Source organism: Alligator mississippiensis, chromosome 10, assembly GCF_030867095.1.
Source record: "Alligator mississippiensis isolate rAllMis1 chromosome 10, rAllMis1, whole genome shotgun sequence".
NCBI lineage: Eukaryota > Metazoa > Chordata > Crocodylia > Alligatoridae > Alligator > Alligator mississippiensis.
Genome location: NC_081833.1, coordinates 33,107,776 through 33,131,979, shown reverse-complemented (window position 1 = coordinate 33,131,979; position 24,204 = coordinate 33,107,776). Strand labels below are relative to the sequence as shown.

The window sequence follows — 24,204 nt, the reverse complement described above, 5'->3', positions numbered from 1 at the left end:
TCTCGTCTGCTTTCTTAAAGGAAGTGTCCAAGGAAGTTTGGACAGATGTTCTTCAGGGAGATGAGCGACACAGAGAACTTGTTCGCTGGTGTGGCGTCGCATTGGATCAGGTGTTGTAAAGCCGAGACTGATGTCAGAAAGTTGAAACAGTGTCAATTTATAAACGTAAGTGCAAAACGTTGTAAGGTGAGGACTGCCTATATAAACTCCCCTGGAAAATTGAATGTTGGGGTACTTATTCAAATTTTCAGAAGTTAGGGGGTACTTGCTACTTAAAAGGTTGAGAAACACTGAGCTAGGGGGATCAGGAACAGGACAAAGGGATCCACTGGAATCATTAGCGAGGGGTCTGGAACAGGTGGCTGTGCCTTTCTTTCAAGGGACTGGGATGTGAGCAATCACCAAAGGAAAGCCAAGACCCAGGAGTTGGTTGTCAGGAGACAGTATCTGGCCTGGAGTGAGGAGCAAAGAGACAACTTCCAGAAAGTAAGGCTCTGGATTGAAGTAGTCGGTCCCCCATGTACATCCAGAATCCAGCCCGGTGCTGCTTTTTAATGGAAGAGCCATGTGACAGCCCCTAGGATTTATGTGCAGCACCAGAAACAGGGCAGAAGTCACATCTCCCCAGGCGTAGGCTGCAAAGTGACTGCCACTGGCGCAATTGCAGGCACCGGGGTTTGCTGCTTTCCTAAGAAGAGCCCAGAACCGTGCCACAGAGGGGCCAAACCGTGACACCACGGGGTCTGTCTTTGTTCAATAGGCTGAAGAAATCCTCTGGTGCCAGAAGAGCTTCTTCCCAAGGAGCCCTCCAGAGGGTTGAAATGCATTTGGCCTTTGAAGAGTCTGGGAAAGGAAAAGCCTCATGGAGCGGTGCCCTGTACAGATAGACTGCGGTTAAAACAACACGGGGGACCGCGCTACCGTGACTGGCCCAGTGGGCTCTGGCTACCAGCGCTGCTTTGGCTGGAAGCTGCTTTCTGTGGCAGGAGAGTGCTCTGCGGAGCGGGGCGGGCCGTGTCCTCCCCGCGGCTGTCGGCTGCAAGCCCTGCCCCTCCGGCTCAGCAAGGCTAGCGCCTCCCCGGGCGGCGCCTGATCGCCAGGCAGCGGGCTCAGACCCCGCGGGGCTTGCTGGGAGCCCGGCTGCTCGGAGCGGGCTCGGGCAGCGAAGTCCCCCGCCCCCGCCCGCCCGTCCCCTCGGGGCGCTCGCTGGAGCCGGGCTTGAGGAGCGCCCGCCCGAGGGCTGCGGGCAGGGGCCGCCCGGGGCCAGGAAACGAAAGCGAGCCGGGAGCCGGCGCCCCACGGCCATGGCCCTGTACGAGACGGCCTCGTCGAGGCTGGACCGGCTGATCCAGGACAGCCTGCAGCCCGACGCCGCCTTCCTGGGCCAGGTGGGCCGCGCCGTGCACGAGGTGTGCGCGTTCCTGCGGGAGCAGTGCTTCGCCGCCCGCCCGCCGCCGCGGCCCCGCGTGCTCAAGGTGGTCAAGGTGAGCGCGGCGCGGGCGGGGCAGGTGCCGCCTGCCGGAGCGCGGGGTCGCCCTGACTTGGACGTGGTCGAGCATTCCCACTTCCTTCTTCCCGCTTCCGTCCTCGGACCTAATCTAGACCCGCTGAACGCTTGCCATTAATGAATTGCACGCCCTGAAGAGAGAGAAGTTCATTAGCTGTGCATATGTACTCATTCATATGTAAATAATACCCGGCATCAAGCACAGAGCCCTAAATGAAGGTCAGATTAGGATGGGATGATGGGGCAAAATACTTTTTGGGCCACCACGACCTCCCTGCCGGTGTCACGGCAGGATTGTCCCAGAGAGCCCTGACCACGGTCCCCTCCGGCCCAAAGCGTGGTTTGGCCGTGCGGGGCTGCCACCCCCATGTCCGCTGCACTACGTATAATGGCTCGAATAAGGAACTAGCATTTGGGCTGGAACGATGGCTGGAAATCCTGTTTGGGCCACCCCACAGCAAACCTCTGTGGCACCGGGGGACTCTCCGGGACACCCTGGACTAGAGTCCTGCCCTGCCCAAAACCCAGCTTGGCTGTGCCAGGCTACTGACTGACAACACCCCAGACACAGTACTAAGTATAATGGCTTGAATAAGGATGTGCCCGCCTCCACTCGACCAGGCACTCCTGGGCTGTTCTAGCCCGAGTGGCCGTTCTCACTGGCCACGAGCTCACGAGAGGGCCCTGGGAGGTGCCTCGGGTGGTGACGGGAGGCCCCCTACCTTTCCTGCCACGACTTTGAATGTAACCTCAGTGGTGGGGGTCTCCGTTAATGCTGCCTCCCGGGGTCGTTGCGCCTTCGGCGGGCACTCACGGGGCTCCGACCTCCCCTACACCCCGGCCAATCACCACCTACTGCTGCTGGTCTTCTAGTGGCCTTCCTCAGGCGGCCCCGCCGCGTTTCCGGTCCTGAATCTCCCAGTGGTCCTTATTTTGGGGATCCAAACTACCCAGGCTGGAATCTGCCTAGGGGTCTCACCCCTCCTGGTTTCTCGGCCGCCCCTAGCCCATATGGTCCCGGGGCCTCTGCAACACTACAGCCACGAGCTAGCCCCCAAAAGGAAGCGAATACTAAAACTAAAACTCCAACTCCTCTATTACGCCTAGCCCAGGCCGTGACCCGGGTGCCTAAGCCCCGACCGATGAGCTCCCCACTGGCTACCGGCCAGTCAGGAGGCTTAAGGCCACCGACTTCTCCGGGTGCCTACTCCCTGGGCTTGTGGCTCCCTCTCTCTGGGAGTCTTGTTCCTGGCATTCTCTCCCTCGCCGAGTCCACTGCCGGCTCCCCGCCGGCCTGTCTGTCACTTCTCTCGCGGGGTCCGCGCTCGGTTACCTCACCGGTTCCGCCACCCGCACTCCTGCTACGACAGTAGCCAGTTCCTCCTCCCGTCGTGTTGCCAACGTCCTCTTCCTTTTTATCCATGGCTCCTGCTGCTATCAGCACCGCTCTCCCGGCAGCTGCTGCAGTTAACGCTGCTGCCTCGGCTGGCCCCGTCGGGCCGGATGCATGTGCCCTGCTGGCACGGGTCCCGCTCTCGGGGTTCCCTGCAGGCTTCCCCCGCCTCTCTCCTGGCCCCGCTTCTGGGGCCGCCTTTTATCTCTGCCGGGTGGCGTCTCCCGCCGGCGTCGCCCGGTCCCAGCTGTATATAAGCGCGGCTTACAAACCGCACTGGCGGTCTCGTCGCGCGCGTGTCCCTGCTTGTCCCGGCCTCTGCATGGGGTAAGTAAGCGGTTACTTCCCCCCTGGTCCGGCCCCGGAGTACCCTTCTAACCCCGGCATCCCTGGGACACAACCCCCCCCTCAAGATGCCTTGGGGCGCTTCTTCGGACCCAGCTCGGGTCGTACCTGTCAAGCTGGTCTGTCCATTTGGCTGGTCATCTCGGCTCCCGGTCTGGTCTTCCCCGTCATACCTGGATAGGAAGTCCGCCACTGCATTATCCTTCCCCAGTCGGTGTACTATGCAAAACTTATAAGGTTGGAGTGCCAAGGCCCACCGTGTTATTCGGGCGTTATCGGTCCTGGCCGTGCTCAGCCACCTCAGCGGAGCATGATCCATTACCAATTTGAATTCTCTGCCCATCAGGTAATACCTGAAGTGGTCTACCGCCCACCGTATGGCTAAGCATTCCCATTCTATGGTGGAGTACCTTCTGTCCGCCGGCAGCAGCTTGCGACTGGCGTACGCCACGGGCCTTTCACTGCCCCTGTCCTCCTGGGTTAAGACGGCCCCCAACGCGGTCTCCGAGGCATCCGTCTGTAAAACGAAGGGTTTTCTGAAGTCAGGAGTGTGTATTACCACTTCCTCGCAGAGGGCTTGTTTCAGCTTTCTGAAACTCCGCGTCATTTCTTCCGTCCACCTGACTACCCCTGTTTTCCGCCCTCTGAGTGCCTCTGATAAAGGCGCGGACAATACTGAGAAGTGGGGTACAAACCGCCTGTAATAATTGGTGAGCCCCAGGAATGATCGAAGCTGGCGACAGTTTTGCGGGGGCGTAAAATTGCGGATAATCTCCACTTTATCGGCTAACGGTCTGATCATGCCTCTGCCAACCAGAAACCCCAGGTATTTAGTTTCCTTCTGGGCCAGGGCACATTTTTGAGGGTTGGCTGTTAGCCCCGCCCGTCTCAATTCCATCAGGATGGCTCGAAGGGCTCTTTTGTGCTGTACCCATGTCCGGGTATATATGACGATATCGTCTATATAGGCTGCGGCATACTCGGCATGTGGGGCCAGTATCCGATCCATCAGGCGCTGAAACGTTGCGGCAGCACCATGTAACCCAAAGGGCATCCTGACAAACTCGTACAGCCCCCATGGGGTGCCAAATGCTGTCTTCGGCTGATCTTCTTTGGCCACCGGGATCTGCCAATACCCCTTTGCGAGGTCGAGGGTTGAGATATACTGGGCATCCCCTATTCTCTCGACCAGCTCTTCCACATGGGGCATCGGGAACGCGTCGAATGTCGCCAAGGTATTCAATCATCTATAGTCTACGCAGAGCCTCAATGACCCGTCAGGCTTACGCACTGGCACTAATGGACTCCTCCAGGGGCTTCTCGACGGCCGAATGACCCCTAACCTCAGCATTGAGTCTACCTCTTTACGAACGGCTTCCAAGAGGTGGTGTGGGATGGGTTGCCACCTCTCCCTCACTATTGCTCCGGGGGGGGGGTCTTTATAGCATGAAAGGCATCCTGAACCCACCCGGGTTCCTCACGGAATACGTCTCGGAATTCCTCTGCCAAATTTTGGGCCTCTTGCCTTTGTACGGGGCCCACCTCCTCTCCGATCTGGACCAAGGGGCCCCCCTTGGTGGGCCTGGCTCCTCTCCCCAAACCCTGGGGTCCGAGGTCCTCATTATCTGCTTCAGAGAAGGCCACCCACCCTTCGGGCTCCTTCCACTCTCGCAGGAGGTTCACGTGGTAGATTTGCTTTTCCCGACGGTGGCCGGGCCTATGGACCTCGTAATCTACTGGTCCAACTCGTCGGAGAATTTCGAATGGCCCCTGCCATTGGGTCAGGAGCTTACTGGTGGATGTTGGGAGCAACACTAGAACCCTTTGGCTGGGTTCAAATTCCCGTTCTCGAGTGCGGCTGTCATACCTCTCCTTTTGTCGGGCCTGGGCTTCCCTCATGTTTTCGCGAGCGAGGTCCTGGGCCACCTTAATCCTCTGCTGAAACTCTCTCTGGTACGTCTGCGGCTCTTGAGAGGAGCTTCCTTCCTGTTCCCAATCTTCTGTCAAGACCTGCAACAGACCTCGTGGCCGGTGCCCTAACACCAGTTCGAACAGCGAGAACTTCATAGAGTCCTGAGGGGTGTCCCTTAGGGTAAACAATACTAGCGGGAGGAGGAGATCCCACTTTCGGGGGTCCCCCTGAATGCAGCGCCGCAACACCCATTTTATTGTCCCGTTAAGGCGCTCCACTAGCCATTAGTCTGGGGGTGGTAGACTGAGGTGCGGAGTTGTTTTATTTGTAACGTTCGGCACACGACTCTCAAGACTCCAGACATGAAATTCCTCCCCTGGTCTGTTAATATTTCGTGCGGGATCCCCATCCTGGAGATCCATTTTACTAACTCCTCCGCAATACGCGGGGCGGTCACCACTCGCAAGGGGATGGCCTCTGGGTACCGGGTGGCGTAATCCACCATCACCAATATGTACTGGTGCCCTGAGCTACTACGGGGAAGAGGTCCGATGACATCTAGGGCTACCCGCGAGAATGGGGTGTCTATGACGGGCATAGGCTGGAGGGGTGCCCGTGCCGGACGCTCGGTTCTCGTCTTCTGGCACTCGGGGCAAGCTGCACACTGGCGGGCCACTTCCTCCCCCATCCCAGGCCAAAAGAACCACCGGCTTATCCTTGCAAGGGTCTTGTCCCGTCCAAGATGCCCACCCGTGGGGCTCGCGTGTGCTAACTGCCAGATGGTTTGGCGGAATTGGGTGGGTACCACTAATTGGGAGTGTAAGGCCTCCCCCTACCGCTCCCCTTGCACGCGGTAAAGGAGGCAGTTCATTACCTCGAAGTAGGGGGGCCCTCCTGGCGGTGGTGCTGGGACGTCTTGGGGGCCCCGGGCGTGCTCCTGCAACTCCCAGATCTCTGGGTCCTCTGTCTGAGCCTCCCGAAACTGTAGACAGCTGGTGAAGTTGTTGAGGTCTAGCTCGCCCGCCTCGTCCGCTGATTCCTCATCCTCCTGTGTTTCGCCCAGCCAACCTTCGCAGTCTTGGATCTTTCCACGGGCTACCTCAGTGTCCCTTACCCTGTCCAAGACATCGTACACGGGCGCCCAGTCTCGCCCTAATAACATCTCACACGCTAATCGTGGTACAACCCCAACTAGGAATTCTCCTTGGTGTTCCATCACCCTGAGGCGAACCCACTGGTGCTCGACTAGTCGGGACTCCCCATGGAGACAAGCTATCCTCATGGGGCGGGCCCCCTGCCGGCCCTGTGGCCCTACCAGATCGGACCTCACCAGTGACTGGGCACACCCTGAATCCAGGGTCGCTTGCACAGGGCGACCCTCCACCCAGGCCTTCACGACTGGGCGACTCCAGGCTGCATTCTGCTCCCCAATCGCATAGCTACAGTCCGTTGGTTTGCTCGATTCCAGACCCCTCCGTTTTTTGGTTGAGGTTCTCGACCTGTCGGTAGGGATCCAGCGCTCCACCGCTTGGTTTGGGCATTCTCTAGAAAAATGGCCGTTACGCCCACACCGGAAGCACATGGTTTCCCTGGTAGCCCCCCGACTCGGCGGCCTCCGGCGCTGCGGCTCTTTGGGGCTCCTCGGGGAGTACTCTGGGCTCCGTCTCTCTCGAGGGTAGCTGGCCTCCGAGACCGTGAACACCTCCTCCAGCTTTAGGGCTTCATCGCAGGTGCGTGGGGTGTGCTGCCGGACCCAACGTTGTGTCCGTTCTTCCAGGTTGTTTTGGAATTGTTCGAGCACAATTTGATCTGCCAGGGCTTCTCGGTCCTGTCCAGCTGGGCTCACCCACTTATCTAGCAGGTCCCTCAATAGTTGTAATAACACTCTGGGTTGTCTCTCGTCAGACCCCTTTTTGGCCCGGAATAGGCGACGGTAGTGCTCCGGGTTTATTTCCAGCCTGTATAGGATGGCTTGCTTCACTAGCTCGTAGTCCCGGGCATCCTCTCTCGAGAGGGCCCGATAAGCGGCCTGGGCCTTGCCGAAGACCAGGGCTCCCAACTGGCTAGCCCAATAGCTCTGATCGAGCCCTGTCATAAGGGCGTGCCGCTCAAAGGCTTCGATGTAAGCTTCCGGGTCGTCGTCTTTGGTCATTTTGGGCATCTTAAAGGAAGCTAGGCCATGTCAAAACCAATCTTGTTGCCTACCCATCATCTGTTGTTGGGAGACCAGGATCTGAGCTAGAACCTGTAGGTTCTGCCCCAGGACATCGGCGGGGCCTGTAGCCACGGGTTGCATGTTGGCATAGGGATCCAAGTTGGGGTCCTCCATGTTCCCGGCCAATGCACCAGGTTGTGCCCGCCTCCGCTCGACCAGGCGCTCCCGGGCTGCTCTAGCCCGAGTGGCCGTTCTCACTGGCCACAAGCTCACGAGAGGGCCCTGGGAGGTGCCTCGGGTGGTGACAGGAAGCCCCCTAACCTCGCCTGCCACGACTTTGAATGTAACCTCAGTGGTGGGGGTCTCCGTTAATGCTGCCTCCCGGGGTTGTTGCGCCTTCGGCGGGCACTCACGGGGCTCCGACCTCCCCTACACCCCGGCCAATCGCTACCTGCTGCTGCTGGTCTTCTAGTGGCCTTCCTCAGGCAGCCCCGCCGCGTTTCCGGTCCTGAATCTCCCGGTGGTCCTTATTTTGGGGATCCAAACTACCCAGGCTGGAATCTGCCTAGGGGTCTCACCCCTCCTGGTTTCTTGGCCGCCCCTAGCCCATATGGTCCCGGGGCCTCCGCAACACTACAGCCACGAGCTAGCCCCCAAAAGGAAGCGAATACTAAAACTAAAACTCCAACTCCTCTATTACGCCTAGCCCAGGCCGTGACCCGGGTGCCTAAGCCCCGACCGATGAGCTCCCCACTGGCTACCGGCCTGTCAGGAGGCTTAAGGCCACTGACTTCTCCGGGTGCCTACTCCCTGGGCTTGTGGCTCCCTCTCTCTGGGAGTCTTGTTCCTGGCGTTCTCTCCCTCGCCGAGTCCACTGCCGGCTCCCCGCCGGCCTGTCTGTCACTTCTCTCGCGGGGTCCGCGCTCGGTTACCTCACCGGTTCCGCCACCCGCACTCCTGCTACGACAGTAGCCAGTTCCTCCTCCTGTCATGCTGCCGACGTCCTCTTCCTTTTTATCCATGGCTCCTTTAAGAGCGCACTCCTCACTGCTATAGCCGCAGCTCTCCCCTGGCTCCTTTAACGCGGCGGCTCTCTCTGCCGCTGCCGGTGCTGCTATCAGCGCCGCTCTCCCGGCAGCTGCTGCAGTTAACGCTGCTGCCTCGGCTGGCCCCGTCGGGCCGGATGCATGTGTCCTGCTGGCACGGGTCCCGCTCTCGGGGTTCCCTGCAGGCTTCCCCTGCCTCTCTCCCGGCCCCGCTTCCGGGGCCGCCTTTTATCTCTGCCGGGTGGCGTCTCCCGCCGGCGTCGCCCGACCCCAGCTGTATATAAGCGCGGCTTACAAACCGCACTGGCGGTCTCGTCGCGCGCGTGTCCCTGCTTGTCCTGGCCTCTGCGTGGGGTAAGTAAGTGGTTACTTCCCCCCTGGTCTGGCCCCGGGGTACCCTTCTAACCCTGGCGTCCCTGGGACAAAGGAACTGGCATTTGGGCTGGGTTTATGTCTGGAAATACTTCTTGGGCCACCCCACACCATGCCTCCGTGGCACTGGGGGACTCACTTGGACATCTGTGACTAGAGTTTTGCCTGGTCCAAAGTGCACTTTTGCTGTGCCAGGCTCTAATTTACTCCCCGTCCCTGTATACTATTTACATTGCTACCAATTAGGAACTGCCTTTCCACTGGGATCATGGGGCAAAATCCTCTTCGAATCATCCCAAAACATGTCCCCACTACCAGGGGAGCCTCCTGAAGAAACCCAGTCATGTCCCTGCTCAACCCAATGCTTCGTTTTTGAGTGTGAGCCTGCCAATTGACACCCCACCTTTAAGATCTCTATGTTGCTATTCTAACAGGCACTGGATGGCAGGAAGAATGGCTGCATGCAAATATAGGGCACCTCGACACATGATAGACCTCTGCTCCTCTATATGGTATTTAGCGCATGTCAGAGCAGACTCAGTTAATTGAGTCTGCTGCCAGTCTGCTGAAGCATGATAATTAGTGTGCTGCAGAAGCCTCTGTGTCAGGTGTATTTGCTGTTCCTGCATTTCAAAATGGCAGCAGTGGCACTTTAACTAAAGCTCATCGAACAAGCTGTGTTTAAAGCATCCCTTCTGCCATTCTGAAGTGCAGGATGCTAAATACACGTGACATGGCGGGCGCTTTAACTAGAATGGCTCTGAGAGCCATTCTAACTAGTGTGCCCCCCCCCTCCCCCCCCCCCCCAAAAAAAAAAAAAAAAAAACCAACCCAAAAAACGTGTATAGGCACCCCTAGGGATTTGTCATCAGCTTTTCACATTTACCTCCAACCACCGCCCAGAAACTTGGTAAAGTAACTTGAAACTGGGTGTGGTAATTTAAAGAAATCTGCTCACTCACTAGCAAATGTTAAGTTAAAACAAGTTTATTACAAGGGAAAGGGGGGACAGTGGTACTCCCTAAGCAACACCCCTAACCTAACCTAACTAACCGTTAACTAGCTCAAAACTGATCAGTCACAGTCAAACCAACCCGGGGAGCTCCCTCCTGGCCCAATCACTTCAGAAGGAAGTCTCACCCAGGGCTACCGCCCAGGGACTCTTACTACCTGCACCAGTTTAGTAGCATGCTCTGGGTAGGGAGGACCACCCCAGAGGCTCTGTTACTCCCTGCTGCCAGGGGCTCATAGACTTATTGAATCATAGGGAAGTGGGGTGGGAAGGGACCCCTAGAGGTCACCTAGTCCACCCCTCTGCCTGAGGCAGGATCACCCCTTTCCAAACCTTCCCATCTAACTATTGCTGCATTAGCCTATTGGTCATGCCATTGGGCCTTTGGTTATGCCATTGGTTCATTGATCTTGCTGCATTGGTCCATTGGTCATGTCATTTGTCCATGTCCCCCTCTCTGCAAGGGTTGCTGCTCTTCTCCTGGGTTTCTACCACCTATGACAGCCAAAGTAGCAAGAGCTGGCTAGTGAGGGCCACACAGAAGTTACTATGACTTGATTCTGGAGAGTGTTGCTAGAGTTTGATGCCAGGAAGTGCTGCTGTGGATGCCACCTCCAGGGGGCTCTGTTGCTCTGCTGGGGGTCTCTGTCACCCTTCCTTGCTGCTGGGGGGTCTCTATCACTACTCCATGGTGCCGGGGGGGTTCCATGTTGTTCTGATGGGGGTCTCTGCCATTCCTCTAGACTACTGTGGGGTCTCCATTGCTCTTCCATGGGGCCAGGGGGTCTCCGTTACTCTGCTAGGGGTCTCCACCACTCTTCCATGCTGCTGGGGGGTCTACACCACTCATCCATGCCACTGGAAGGGGGGAGGGGTCTCCTCTACTCCTCCATGGTGCCGGGGGGAATCTCTGTTGCTTCACTGGGGGTCTCTGTAGCTCTGCTGGGAGTGTCCATCACTCCATGCTTCTGGGGGCCTCTGCCACTCCTCCATGCCACTGAGGGGGTCTCCACCTCTCCTCCATAGTGCCAGGGGGTCTCTGCTGCTCCACATCACTGGGGGGCAGCTGCCACTCTGCTGGTTGTTCCACTGGGGGTGGTCTCTGCTGCCCCTCCACACCACCCTGTTGCTCCATGGGGGGTCTCTGTCACTCCACCACACCACTGTGGGTATCCATCACTCCTCTATCCTGCCAGGGGCTTCTGCTTGTCCTCTTCGGGTTGCCATGGAACCTTTTAGATTCTGCCCCGTATTGGTTGTAGGCTCTGGGATTTTTTCCAGCTGTTTTCACTCTAGTACAATAGTACTGTCATGGAGTCATGGAGCTGAGGATGGCATCCCATGTAAAGGACAACAAGAAATTGTTTTTTAGATATATAGGGAGTAAAAGGAAGGCCCAGGGAGGAATAGGACTCCTGCTAAATGGGCAGAAGCAATTGGTGACAGACAGGGGGGACAAGGCTGAACTCCTCAACGAGTTCTTTGCCTCAGTGTTCCTAAGTGAGGGGCACGACAAATCTCACACTGGGGTTGTAGAGAGGCAGCAGCAAGGCGCCAGACTTCCATGCGTAGACCCTGAGATGGTGCAGAGTCACTTGGAAGAACTGGATGCCTTTAAGTCGGCAGGCCCGGATGAGCTCCATCCGAGGGTGCTGAAGGCACTGGCCGACATCATAGCAGAGCCACTGGCGGGAATATTTGAACGCTCGTGGCACATGGGCCAAATCCTGGAGGATTGGAAAAGGGCCAATGTGGTCCCCATTTTCAAGAAGGGGAGGAAGCAGGACCCGGGCAACTATAGGCCAGTCAGTCTCACCTCCATCCTCGGCAAAATCTTTGAAAAAATTATCAAGGCTCACATTTGCGAGACCCCGGCAGGTCAAATTATGCTGAGGGGAAACCAGCACGGGTTTATAGCAGGCAGATCGTGCCTGACTAATCTGGTCTCTTTCTATGACCAGGTTATGAAATGCCTGGATACAGGAGGAGGGGTGGATGTCATGTACTTAGACTTCAGGAAGGCCTTCGATACGGTATCCCACCCCATACTGGTGAACAAGTTAAGAGGCTGTGACTTGGATGACTGCACAGTCCAGTGGGTGGCGAATTGGCTAGAGGGTCACACCCAGAGAGTCGTGGTGGATGGGTCGGTATCGACCTGGAAGGGTGTGTGCAGTGGGGTCCTGCAGGACTCGGTCCTTGGACCGATACTCTTTAATGTCTTCATCAGCGACTTGGATGAGGGAGTGAAATGTACTCTGTCCAAGTTTGCAGATGACACAAAACTGTGGGGAGAAGTGGACACACCGGAGGGCAGGGAACAGCTGCAAGCAGACCTGGACAGGTTGGACAAGTGGGCAGAAAACAAAAGAATGCAATTCAACAAGGAGAAATGCAAAGTGCTGCACCTAGGGAGGAAAAATGTCCAGCACACCTACAGCCTAGGGAATGACCTGCTGGGGGGCATGAAAGTGGAAAGGGATCTTGGAGTCCTAGTGGACTCCAAGATGAACATGAGTTGGCAGTGTGACGAACCCATCAGAAAAGCCAATGGCACTTTATCGTGCATCAGCAGATGCATGACGAATAGGACCAAGGAGGTGATACTTCCCCTCTATCGGGCACTGGTCAGACCGCAGTTGGAGTACTGCATGCAATTCTGGGTGCCGCACTTCAAGAGGGATGCAGATAACCTGGAGAGGGTCCAGAGAAGGGCCACTCGTATGGTTAAGGGCCTGCAGACCAAGCCCTACAAGGAGAGACTAGAGAAACTGGACCTTTTCAGCCTCCGCAAGAGAAGGTTGAGAGGCGACCTTGTGGCTGTTTATAAGTCCATCACAGGGGCACAGAAGGGAATTGGTGAGTATTTATTCACCAAGGCGCCCCCAGGGGTTACAAGAAATAATGGCCACAAGCTAGCAGAGAGCAGATTTAGACTGGACATTAGGAAGAACTTCTTCACAGTTCGAGTGGCCGAGGTCTGGAATGGGCTCCCAAGGGAGGTGGTGCTCTCCCCTACCCTGGAGGTCTTAAGAGGAGGTTAGATAGGCATCTAGCTGGGGTCATCTAGACCCAGCACTCTTTCCTGTCTATGCAGGAGGTCGGACTTGATGATCTATTGAGGTCCCTTCCGACCCTAACATCTATGAATCTATGAGTCTACAGTATCGTGTAGACCCACTACAGAGCACTGTATTCAGAAGCACTTTTATTCTAAAGAGTTCATTGAAAACATCCAGGGAGTGACTCCTGTCTGGAATCTTTTGCTTTTACCCACACCTGTGTTTTTCATCAAAGCTATGACCACCTTGACCTGGGTTAAAGAGCCCAGTCTACCCTACCATGGAGTGGACTTTGGTGCCACAATGTTTTGGTGACATTTTCCTCCACCAGGAGTAAGACTAATATCCCCTTAAGGTGGTCTTCTGCAAAGGCCATTGACACCCTAGAGGTTGCCAGGTTATTTAACCGGCACTCGGCATTAACAGTCGCAGGCAGTACCATCTACTGTAGGTTATGGTAGTAGGTGAACCCAACCTGACATACATCAGCACCAGTACAGCATTCTTAATTCCCTGAAAGTGAGGCTTTGGTATGTGTTTAAGTATCTGTGTGTATCCTTGCAGATATTGCTTCTAACTAGGGGTGTGCTGATAGAGATTTTTGCAGCCGATACCAATAGCCAATTTGTAAGGAGGCATGTCGGCCAATACCGATCCGATTTCCGATACTAGCCCAGCAGCGTGGAGAGCTGCCTCCAGCTGGTAAGTCTGGTGTGGCAGGAGGGGGAAGAGGAGGGGCGTGTCATGGGTCAAGGGCCCGCGGGTAGGAAGGCATGGGGCTGCCCAGCCAGAGCGGGCGGGCACGGGATGAAGCAGCGGCTTGTCCGAGAGATGCGGGGAGGGTGGGGAGTGGCTCCCACTGCCGCATGCCGCTTGACCAGGAGCTGCTGGTCCAGTGGCTCCTCTGGCATTCGCTTGCTCGTCCAGCAGCTCCCGCCACTGCTGCCACCGCTCGTCTGGGAGGGCATGGGCGGGGGCGGCAGGTGGCATGTGCCCCTGGATCTGCGTGGGGTGGGCTGGGGCTGGGGCTGCGCCAAGCTCTTCCCGGCGGAGCAGGTCTGCGCTGGGGAGGGGCTATGGCGAATTTGTGGCTGCAGCTCACCCCTGTAGCCCCTTTCCAGATCAGCTCCTGGCCAAGCGGTGTGTGGCGGCGGGAGTCGGCCCCCACCCCCACATCCCCTAGACAAGCTGCCGCTCCATCCTGCGCCCATCCCACCCTGGCTGGGCAGCCCCTGCCCCAGCTCCACGCCTCCCTCCCCATGGGGGCCTTGATCTGCTCCACGTGCCCCTTCCCTCCCCTTCCACCACATCAGACTTACGAGCAGGAGGCAGCTCTCTATGCTACTGGGCTGTGCTCCCTGCCGTCTCTGCTGCGATGGGCCATTTATTGACCAAATTATTGGCCTGATATGGCCAATTACTGATATATTACATTTTCTTTATATCAGTCCCAATCTGATATCAGACCGATGTGTCGGTGCACCTCTATTTCTAACACATTCGTACAATAGCAACATGGTTTGGTGCACTTCCCTTCCTAAGAGCTTTGGAGAACTCTTCTTCACTTGCTGATGTGTCTCCTTATCCTACATTTATGAATTCTAAAAGCCCATCATAGCAACACCAGCTCTCAGTATCATCAAGTTTGTGGAAACATACAAAAAGCTCACCAATATTGTACCATTACCTCAACTACTTTATACCTGCAATGACAAGACCTTTGTTTTAGTGAATTCTGATTGATAAATTTGCGTGTCGCATGCTTTCTGTTCAACTGATTGGGACTGGTGACATGTTTTAACTAGCAACATACCATCTATGTAAATGCAGAAAACATAAATACAAGATGCAAGAAAGCAAGGGGGAGGCTGAGATCTCTGGCTGTGGAAGGGGTGGAGGGACCAGCAGCGAGGGCTGCCAAAGGACAGGAGCTTGGTGGTGGCCTAGGTGCAAATGATGCTGATGGAATTTCGTTTGTCACGTGCTGGTAGAGCCTAGACAAGGCCCTAATGCAGCATATTTGCCTGATGCATGAAGAGGGGCAGTTTCCTCAGATGAAGAAAACACTAGCAGAGCAGAATTCAATATAAACATTAAAGTATTAAAATAATTGATTGAGGAGTAATCTGAACCATGTGTTTTGATTTTTAACAAGTCTTGGAACAATGGAAGATTAGGATGTAAGGTCCCGGTGTGAGACCTCAGGCTTGCTTTAGGTTTTAGTATGAGTTAATTTGTCTTGTGGAAGCAAAACTTTTTTTCTTTGCTAAGAGCAGAGCTGTTGCACAAATCATTTTGCAGAAGTCACCTAATTCTAATATAAAAATCACTTGCAATTAAACTAATTATCACAAATTGCTGTGGTTTATGAAGAGTTGTAGTTTTTCTGTCTGGAACACCAGGTATAATACCCCAAACATGACAACTGACATATACTCCAGATATGGTGCCAACAAGTTACAAATTTTAGAAAAGAGAGTGCCAGCAATTTTCACAGTTGCTGTTTTCTCATTCATGTGAGCCCTCTTAAAAGGCAAGACACCCCTTAGAAACAAGATTAATTTTATAAATACCAAATTAGCAAGGAACCTTGTTATAAAAATGAAGTGCCCCATTGGGAAGTTGGGAGGAGCCAACCATTGCAGTCCAGAGGTTAGCTACACCTTTCCTATCTAGGCAGTGCGAGTATGTTAGCTATTCTTGTTATTAGGCATATTTCTGTGCTCATGCTATCTATCTTCATTGAATCCTGCCTAGCTCTTGAGCTTGGCTTTAGAGTCACAGTGATAGATAAGGAGGGCTAGAAGGGACCTCTAGACATTATCTAGCCCAGTTCCCTCCTATAGGTAGGATGATCTCTATCCAGCCATACTAACCTATTCATAAAAATACAGTCAACCCTGAAAGACAGACACAAGGTGTAACACCCTGGCCTGCCACATGTACAGTAGCAGAACAGCAGCAACCAGCATCCTGCTGCTGCAAGGGTTGTTAAAGTACACTCATGAGATCCAAGGAAGAGGGCTATGCCTCCTGCTAGACTAGAGGAAGGCAACACCCCTCCCCACAGAGTCCAAGCTGCAACTTCAAGCTTTTGTTTCACATCCTGCTCTCTGCAGTAAAAGAGAAATGGTGTTTTCCCTCTTCTTTGTGGCAGCCTTCTGATATTTGAAGACTGCTATCATGTCCTCTTTTAATTGCCCTTTCTATGAACTGAATATGCCTATTTCCTTCAACCTCTCTTTATATGACTTGCCTTCTACACCCTTCATCATTTTTGTTGTCCACCTATCCTGTCCTCCAGTGTGTTTGCAATCCATCAGTAACAGCAATGATTAGAGGATGGGAAACATGATTTATAAGGACGGATTAAAAGAATTAGGATTCTTGCTTAGAAAGAACTGAGCAACCTGGTAGATGTGGGAAAGTGAGAGAGAATTCAGCCCAGGAGCTGGCCAGCCAGAGAGATGTAGGCACAGTGCCTGGCTCTCAGCCAGGTGGGCAGCTCAGGGAGCTGGGGAGTTGGCAGCTGGAGGACACTCAGAAAAGTTAAAAAAGATGTAAAGAATTGTTATTTTGACTCTGCAAAATGACATTATTGAACTTCTGCTCTGTAGCAAGTGTGGAAGTCTTGTCCTTGAAATATGATTCAATAAGTTTTTTTTAGTTCAGAATTTCCGGTGGGATGGGAATTCTGAGTTCACTGACTCTGGTGTCCACATTGTAATGTGGAAAGGGTCCACAAATTCAATATATGATTGATTTGTGTCTTGGAAAACCTCACTATGGTAAGGATCTTTAGAAGCTCAGGCTAGTACGTTTCTTGGAGAGAATGTTAACAGGTGGCTCCATCAGAGCCACAAAAATCTACATGGGGAGAGATTTCTGGTAGGATTAAAACAGTGTTTTAATCTTGGAGAAAAAGAGAGAATGAGATCCAATGACTGGAAGTTGAAGATCGAGAAATTCAGGCTGAAAGTAAGATGCGCATTTTAACAGTATGGTAATTATGGGAGGAAGTGGCCTGCAGATGAGGTGGATTCTGCATTCCTTAGAGCTTAGGCCCACATGGGATGTCTTTCCATTGGGAGGAGAGGGGCAGGCATGTCCCAAGTGTTGCAGGGAGTAACTGTCTTATCCTCTGTAGGGTGGCTCATCAGGCAAAGGCACTGCTCTCCGAGGCAGATCTGATGCTGACCTCGTAGTATTTCTCAGCTGCTTCAAAGGGTACAAGGACCAGGAGGAGAACCGCACAGAGATCATCTGGGAGATCAGGAGGATGCTGGAAAAATGCCAGCAGGAGAAGCGCTTTGAGGTGATCATTGAGGTGTCCAGGTGGGAGAACCCCCGAGTGTTGAGCTTCCAGCTGCGATCCAGAATGCTAGAAGAATCCATAGATTTTGATGTGCTGCCGGCTTATGATCCCCTGGGTAAGACTAGCTGCCATGCACTCCACCAGGGATGCATGCCTCTGACTGGAAGCCTGCTCTCAGATCATTGCCAAAGGCCAGGCATGCTGTTTTTCTGCTGGAGCTGTGCGGGGGAGAGCATGGGTTCTGACCTGAGAACAGCATTTACTGTGTCAGGGGCATCAGTCTTCACCAGTAGTTCCTTTACCTTTAGACACTTGGTTCCACAACCTTGTCCTTTTTTCCTGCCACAGTACAGTGCTCTAAAATGGATATGGATCCCCTCTCCTTGGGGCCATTCTTCCTATAGCAGCTTAAATGTTATGTGAGCTCCAGGAGAGGTTGGATGGGTATTTGTGTGAGACCGACGTTGCACCCAATGCCCTAAATCTGTGGCAGTATCCACAGCCTCTCATGTCAGCAATCATCTAGTCCCCACCCCAGACCTCTGTTTTGAACAGACCCAGATGGGGTCCCATTGTGTTCCTTCATCTGGGTTTTCACAGCAAATCCCACACCCTACTCAAGTGGAGATGCAAAAACGCTTCTCTGCACAGGTAGTGATCTGTATGTGTCTTCCTGCATTTGTATTCCTTGACAGGCCAGCATGTTTCTGGTTACAAGCCCAGCCCTGATGTATACCTGGACCTGATAGGCAGCTGCTCCCGGGGCGGTGAATTCTCTACCTGCTTCACTGAGCTGCAGCGGGATTTTGTCATGGATCGTCCCACCAAAGTCAAAAGCCTGATTCGCTTGGTGAAACACTGGTACAAAAAGGTATTACAGGCAGGCCAGACTCCCTTGAGCCTTTGGAGGGGAATCAAGGCTGCCTTTCCCTACACCCTCCCCCACTTTACTAGCTTGAAAAGTGCTTCCCTCAGTGTTTTTCCTTTTGAGTCTCCAATTGGTGAATGGAGTCAGTTGGCAAAATAGAGCTGGCTCCAAAAGGTTCTTGCCTGACCCAGGCAGCACTGCTAGGGCAGTCCTGAGAGAGAGCAGGACTTTGTATCGGGTCTGGCATCGACAGACCCTGTTGCAGGAGGCCCTCCATGCTCTAGCCCCAGCTGCTCTGTCTCTCAGCCCCTGTCATCTTTACTGAGTAGATTTCAGGGAAGGTTCAGGCACTGGATCAATGTTTTGCTCTGTCTTTGTCTTATCTTTTCCCCTCTTTTCCATTTCAGTATGTCCGTCCTTACAAAGCGCAGCTGAGACAGGGAGAGTCCCTGCCACCCCAGTATGCCCTGGAGCTCCTGACTATCTATACCTGGGAGAAGGGGAGTGGAGAGACAGACTTCAGCATGGCCAAGGGCTTTCGGACGGTGCTGGAGCTGATCCAGCAGTACGAACAACTCTGTGTCTTTTGGACCATAAATTATGGCTTTGAGGATGAGGCCCTGGGACAGTACCTGCAATCCCAACTCAGAAAACGCAGGTCAGTTTCTTCCCCCTCTCTGTGCATCCCAACCTGCCGTGTGCATCCAGGCATTTCCCTCCCTGGCATCTCTTTTCCATGCCCCAGATACTGCCATGCTGCCAGTCTAGGCTGGGAGGACCAGATGGGACCATGAAACCAGCATTAGTGCATGGTTCCAGCTTGTCCAATCTGAACTGGAGAAGAGAGTGCAGGGCAGAGGGCATATGCTAGTGTTCTTGCTTCTTGGCAGTTGGGGTCCCTCTGGGATCATCTGTTACAGGTTGGAAACAATGTGCCAGGCAGGGGAGGATCTGACACTGGGACAGTTCCAAGGTCCTTTGGATCTCTCCTACCCTTCATGGTCCAGAGAGTACAAATCTGAACCGAAGGGGCATGGTTGCTTTAAATCAGACTGTATGTGCTTGCCCTTTCTCCTCATGCCAGGCCGTTAACCTGGGCTGCAAGGAAAGCCCGAGGCATCTGCCTTTTAAGTGCAGCCCTTTCAGAGGACGTGAATTTCATTGTGCTCACCAGGTCTGGGTTTTCATTGCTTGTCCCAGGCACCAGTGGAAGCTCTAGAGAGGGAGCAAGCCCCAGAGAAGGGCAGCCAGTGTGAGTGGACCCTACATATGTAGAGAGACTTGCACCTTAGAGCAGACCCTAACTGGCTGCTCTTCCCCCGGAGGCGGGCAGATGTGGAAGAGAGCCCATAATAGCTGCTGGGCAGCTGGCACTGGAGCCAGGGCTGGAGTTTGCATCACCCTAGGGTAACTGGTAAAATCCTGTCATTATAAAATTGGTAGTGCTGCAAAAGCAGACCAGAGGAAGGGCTCTAGGTTGCAGTGGAGGAGGCAGAAAGAAGGGGCCCCAAATTAGCTTCTGGAGGAGGCATGGAAAGGTCTCTTGCAGGGTCCAGGTGTGGGAGTGACCTGCGGCTGACCTACTTCCTGTCAAGTGGTGAATCTCAGAGACCTTGGGCTTTGGGGAAGACCACATCCCCACCAAAGGACCAGAGGTAGGGATGGGGCAACAAGATGCCTGGCTAGGCTCTAGTGCCCTGAGCCTCAGGCAGAGTCAACGCTATACCTTTTCCTGTCTCCTTGAATTTCAGGCCCCTCATCCTGGACCCGGCAGATCCGACAGGGATTGTAGGGGAGGGGTGCCGTTGGGACCTAATTGCAGAGGAGGCCAAGTTCTGCTGTATCCAGCGCTGCTGCGTGGATACCTATGGAGTTCCTGTGCAGCCTTGGGATGTCTCGGTGAGGGAAGGATTAATCAAGAAACTAAAATGGGCCAAGCCATCTAGCTGGGAGGGTGCCACTGGGTTTGGGGTAAATTGTTCCTTCACTGAAGATGACACCAAAGTCATATCTGAGTCGGGTTCTCTGGGCTTGCAACAGGTCCCAACCCTTGTTACTGAGAGTTGGGCTTGGCAGGAGAGCTAAGGGGCTGTAAGTCAGTACAGAGTGGTAGCTTACAGAGAGCTGGAGTTGTGAGCCTGCTTGTAGGGATACAGGCTGCAGAGAGGCAAATCTGCAGGTTGGATGATAGAAACCCCCTGTGTCTGGTTCTGAGAAGCAGGGATGAGGTGAACAGAAAGGCTGGAGCCCAAGAGATTATGAGCTCTGCTCCTGAGACAGCGAGGTTACTCTGGCCCTGGGTGTTGTGGGGAGAAGAGCTCCCTGGTGAAGAGTTCAGCCAGTGGGGAAGCTCTAGAGATGGAGTGAACCCCAGAGAAGGGCAGCCAGTGTAAGTGGACCCTGCATATGTAGAGAAACTTGTCTGAGGCCAATTGGACAGACTATTACACCTTGCTCCAGGAACAGAAGCAAAAGATGAGGCCAGAACAAGGCAGCCCAGCGATGACCAGGGCAGAGCAAGGCACCTAATGCCAAGGTCTGTTTTTTTGAGGGTAGTTTCCTAGCTATCTGTTGCATCAAGCTGTGGCAAGGCAATACTCTGACAAACCAGAGTGGGAGTATGGGCGTCAGGTGGCTGTGAGGGGACGCCACAGTTGCCTTCAGAGGACAGTCCCATTACAGGGCCCCCTAGAAAGAGACAGCTGCTGAGACGAGCATTGGCCCTCCTCTCTACTCCTAGGGTCAGCAAATCTCCCCTCTTCCTTACTTGTATAGCTATGTTCACATACTCTGGCAGCTCCTACATCCCCAGAGACCTCTAATATTGCAGGGGAAGGGTGAGTTCTTAGGAACTGGGTACTGCCAAACTGCAGGCCCAGGACTGGGCACTGTAGGGTCTGGATTTATTTACCCCATGACAGTTTCATCAGGAGGTGGCAGATGCCTGGGATGGCGGTTTCCCTCCATGGTCAGGTATTCTCCGGTCTGGCTAGGGTCTATCTACCCTTCTGTATGCCTCCCAAAAATGTAGTCATTAATGCTGTACAGACTAAGAAATGACCTCGGTGCCTGAGTGCTACCTGCTCCTGCTGGTCCTTGAATCCCTGGGCAGAAGGGATGCATGGCTGACTCTTGACTTCTCTTCACTGACTGTCTGTTCCTGTTGCAGCCTGAACAAACCCTCAAAGGGAGCAAGGGAGTCTGTGTTCGCTCTGTGGCTAAGCATGAAGCACGAAAACAGAAAGCTGCAGAACTTCAGCCTGTGCTGGTCTCTTCCTACAGCATCCCTGCCTTGGCCCCACAAGAGTTGGAAAAGCAACCCTCCTTTTGCAGCATACTCTGAGAGGACCCTTTCCTTATGAGCCTTTTGGCAATTAAGCCAACTGTCAGGCCGAAGGGAATGTGGAAGGTAGGCTTTTGGGGGAGGTGGAATTCCTGGGGTGTCCAGTCCTATTATTCAAGCTACCCTAAGCTGGGTAAGTCTCCTCTCTGTAAGGATGTGACTAGGTGCTATAGCTCTCTTGCAAGAATAGGGCACAATCACTGCATCTCTGTCATAAGTGGATGGGACTCCCTGATAAACCTCAGTATCCCTATCATCCATAGAAAGCCATAGGACAATAATGCTGGAAGGACTTTAGGAGGTAATCTAGTCCAGCCCACTGCTCTGGGTAGAATCATCCTGTCAGAACCATCTTTGTCTAGCATCTTTTTTAAAGAACCTACGCTGCAAGAGATTCCCAAACCTCTCCCTGCTTATGAGTGGAAAGGTCTTCCTAAGTAACTTTTAATTCCCTTAATGCAATTTAAGCCCACTACTTCTTGTTCTGTCCCCTGTAGAGACAGAACGATTGATACCCTACCCTCCACTTTCATCAGCATTTCTACCTGCTGCAAGGCACATATCTAATATACCTGCCTGTGCTGGGCTGGTGGGCTCCCATATCTCTTTATAATTTGCCTGAAGCAGGCCCATAGACTTATGTGAATCTTTGTCTGCTGAGCATACCTGCTGCTGCGCCCTTCTCACTACAGCAGAAGGGTTTGTCCTGTCCTAAAACTTAAGAACTCTATCACTTTGTGCCTCATCCTCAGGATGGCATTTGGAAATGGCCTGACAGAGCAAAGGGAATCCTAAGCATTTGATCTCAAACTCCCACCATTCCTTGCAATGCCAGGGGATATCCATCGACCAAAAATGTCCTTAAGGCAGGGTGCAGAAGGTTGGGAACACTGCAGTGTTCTGTGCTTTTGATGATGCAGTGTGGCTGTGTGGACACGGACACGAACATTCAGTAGTCTCAGTGGCATGCTAGTTACACTCTCAGCATGCAGAGCCTGGACTGGACTCCTACTTGGAGTCCATTCCTACATGAAGTCTTCCTACTTGGAGGACTTCATTCTCTTTGCCCTGTGATCCACAGCACAGGGAGGGCCTGCTTGTGCGGTTTTGCTCAAGATGGAGAGTCAAGGCCTGTCTGTGCTCACTCAGTGCCATTTCCAGTTTGTATGCCAGCTGGCATGCCTTGTCCCTGAAGTGTAAGCCACCGTAATGAGATCTCTACAAAAGTACCTCCTTGAAATGTAGCACGTTATCTGCATCATCATCCTGGGCCCTGCCCCTCATGGCTTAGAGTGCATCAACTAAAAGGGTTTACACATCAATGCCAGCTTGGTCAGTCAAGGTGTACAACTTCAGGGTTTTTTCCCAACTCCATTCTGCCCCCTGGGGGAAATTTGCCTGCAGCTGAAGTGAATGACTGCCCCCCACTGCTCTTCAGGGCCTTGGCATGCCCATTCTTACCCTGGCTTATGAAGCCTTTCACTGGGCACATGCATGCCAGGAAGAAATTGCTCAACTACTGGCTTGATCATGGAAGGCACTTCAAGCCACAGTGGAAAGCAGTTGAAGCACACCTGGATGCCAATGAGGGCTGTCTGCCCTGGGTAGTTGTATCATGCTGCATCCTGCACAATATTTCCAAAGTCAAGGTGGCAAACTCTCCGTAGTCCTAAGCAGAGGGAATGTGGCTCCTCGGTGACTTTCCTTGGCGGGGCTAGGGGGTGGGGTGGGGTGGGGTGGAGGGCTGGGAGGGCACAAGCAAATGAGGAGTGAAACAGAGAACACAAGTATGGCTGGTAAACAAACCAAAGCTTTTATTAAACGATGAAGATAGTCAAAACTGTTATTGCTTTATTAAGTGAACTCAGAAAAAATGTTTAAGTAAACGAGGGGAAAGAACTGGGAGACCTGTGTAACTGGGAGTCTGGAAATGGGAATGGGGTGATATGCACTCAAACTGCCCCACTCCTCAGGACAAGGACTTCATCAAGTGCCCAAGGAGGTATATAGGGGGTTTCTTTGAAGGGGCTAGAGTTCCAGGGTACTGAACTTTTTCTGGATGAGAAGTGGCCCAGAATGCCTTATGTGGAAGGCAGCTGCTCCAGGCCCCAACTTCTGGATTTTTCTGTGAAAGTCAAGGCTCAGGAACTGGAGCCCAAGCAGGTCTAAGGGCTATGGTTCCTGGAGCCAGAGCAGGATGGGTGTGGGCACAGAACTGCTGGCTAAAGCCATGTCTGGCTGTGGCTGGGACAGTACCTATGCCTACTGACCAGAGTTCTGGTTTCCGAGAGGGGGGAAGTGCTAAGCTTGAGAGCTCAGGAAGTGGAAAGTGGCATTAGTAGGTATGGTGTTTAGTGGTAATGCTGGTCATATCCTTGTGATGTAGAGGGTGTTAAGTGGTGGTGTGGGTAGGCTTGCACATGTGTGTGGGGGAGAGATGCTGCTATGGAGGGCCTCCTTTGGAATGGGTTGTGGTTTGATGGGATTGCTACTGGTAGCCCCTGCCATGGTGAAAGCCTGGTTAGGCTTGCTGTTGGTAGCTATGACCAGCCGCCTAGCCAGGATAATAGTGTCCATGGTGAAGTCCTGGTCTAGGGAGTGGGGTGTACATTTGGCAAAGGTGAGCTATGTGAGGAGGATACATGAGTACCCCTGATCCAGCTTATGGTACTGTTGATCGATGGCTGGGGGGGTGGGGGGGTGGAGAAAAGGGAGAGTTGTACAATAGAGGCTGAAGAAGGCAGATTCCCTGAAGGTTGCGTGGATGACACAAAAAGCTTCCTGGATGCTCTCCAGGTGATGAGAGTCCACTATGCATCTCTCCACCCTCAGGCTGTCCAGCAGCATCTCAATGGCCACAGCCTTGCCAGTAGC

The 24,204-nt window shown here is 53.7% G+C and overlaps 1 protein-coding gene across 2 annotated transcripts; it reads left to right on the top strand.

Annotated features, from left to right (window-relative positions):
- Positions 1 to 1,148: 1,148 nt before the first annotated feature.
- Positions 1,149 to 22,688, top strand: LOC132243230 (2'-5'-oligoadenylate synthase 3-like). Of its 2 annotated transcripts, XM_014595361.3 has the most exons (6): positions 1,153 to 1,484; positions 16,952 to 17,234; positions 17,815 to 17,990; positions 18,395 to 18,645; positions 19,739 to 19,886; positions 21,157 to 22,688. In XM_014595361.3, exons 1-6 carry the CDS (start codon positions 1,305 to 1,307, stop codon positions 21,328 to 21,330), a joined length of 1,212 nt encoding a protein of 403 aa, XP_014450847.2. In that variant the 5' UTR covers positions 1,153 to 1,304; the 3' UTR covers positions 21,331 to 22,688. The 2 variants fall into 2 exon arrangements, with proteins under 2 accessions (XP_019346536.1, XP_014450847.2); XM_019490991.2 differs by lacking the exon at positions 19,739 to 19,886 and having other exon boundaries at positions 1,149 to 1,484.
- The last annotated feature ends 1,516 nt before the right edge of the window (positions 22,689 to 24,204 follow it).

Excerpts from the sequence above, each read along its gene's own strand:
- LOC132243230 (XM_014595361.3), top strand. The coding sequence starts at position 1,305 with ATGGCCCTGTACGAGACGGCCTCGTCGAGGCTGGACCGGCTGATCCAG. Across the intron at positions 1,485-16,951 it reads GCGTGCTCAAGGTGGTCAAG|GGTGGCTCATCAGGCAAAGG; the intron begins GTGAGCGCGGCG and ends TATCCTCTGTAG. Across the intron at positions 18,646-19,738 it reads TCCCAACTCAGAAAACGCAG|GCCCCTCATCCTGGACCCGG; the intron begins GTCAGTTTCTTC and ends CTTGAATTTCAG.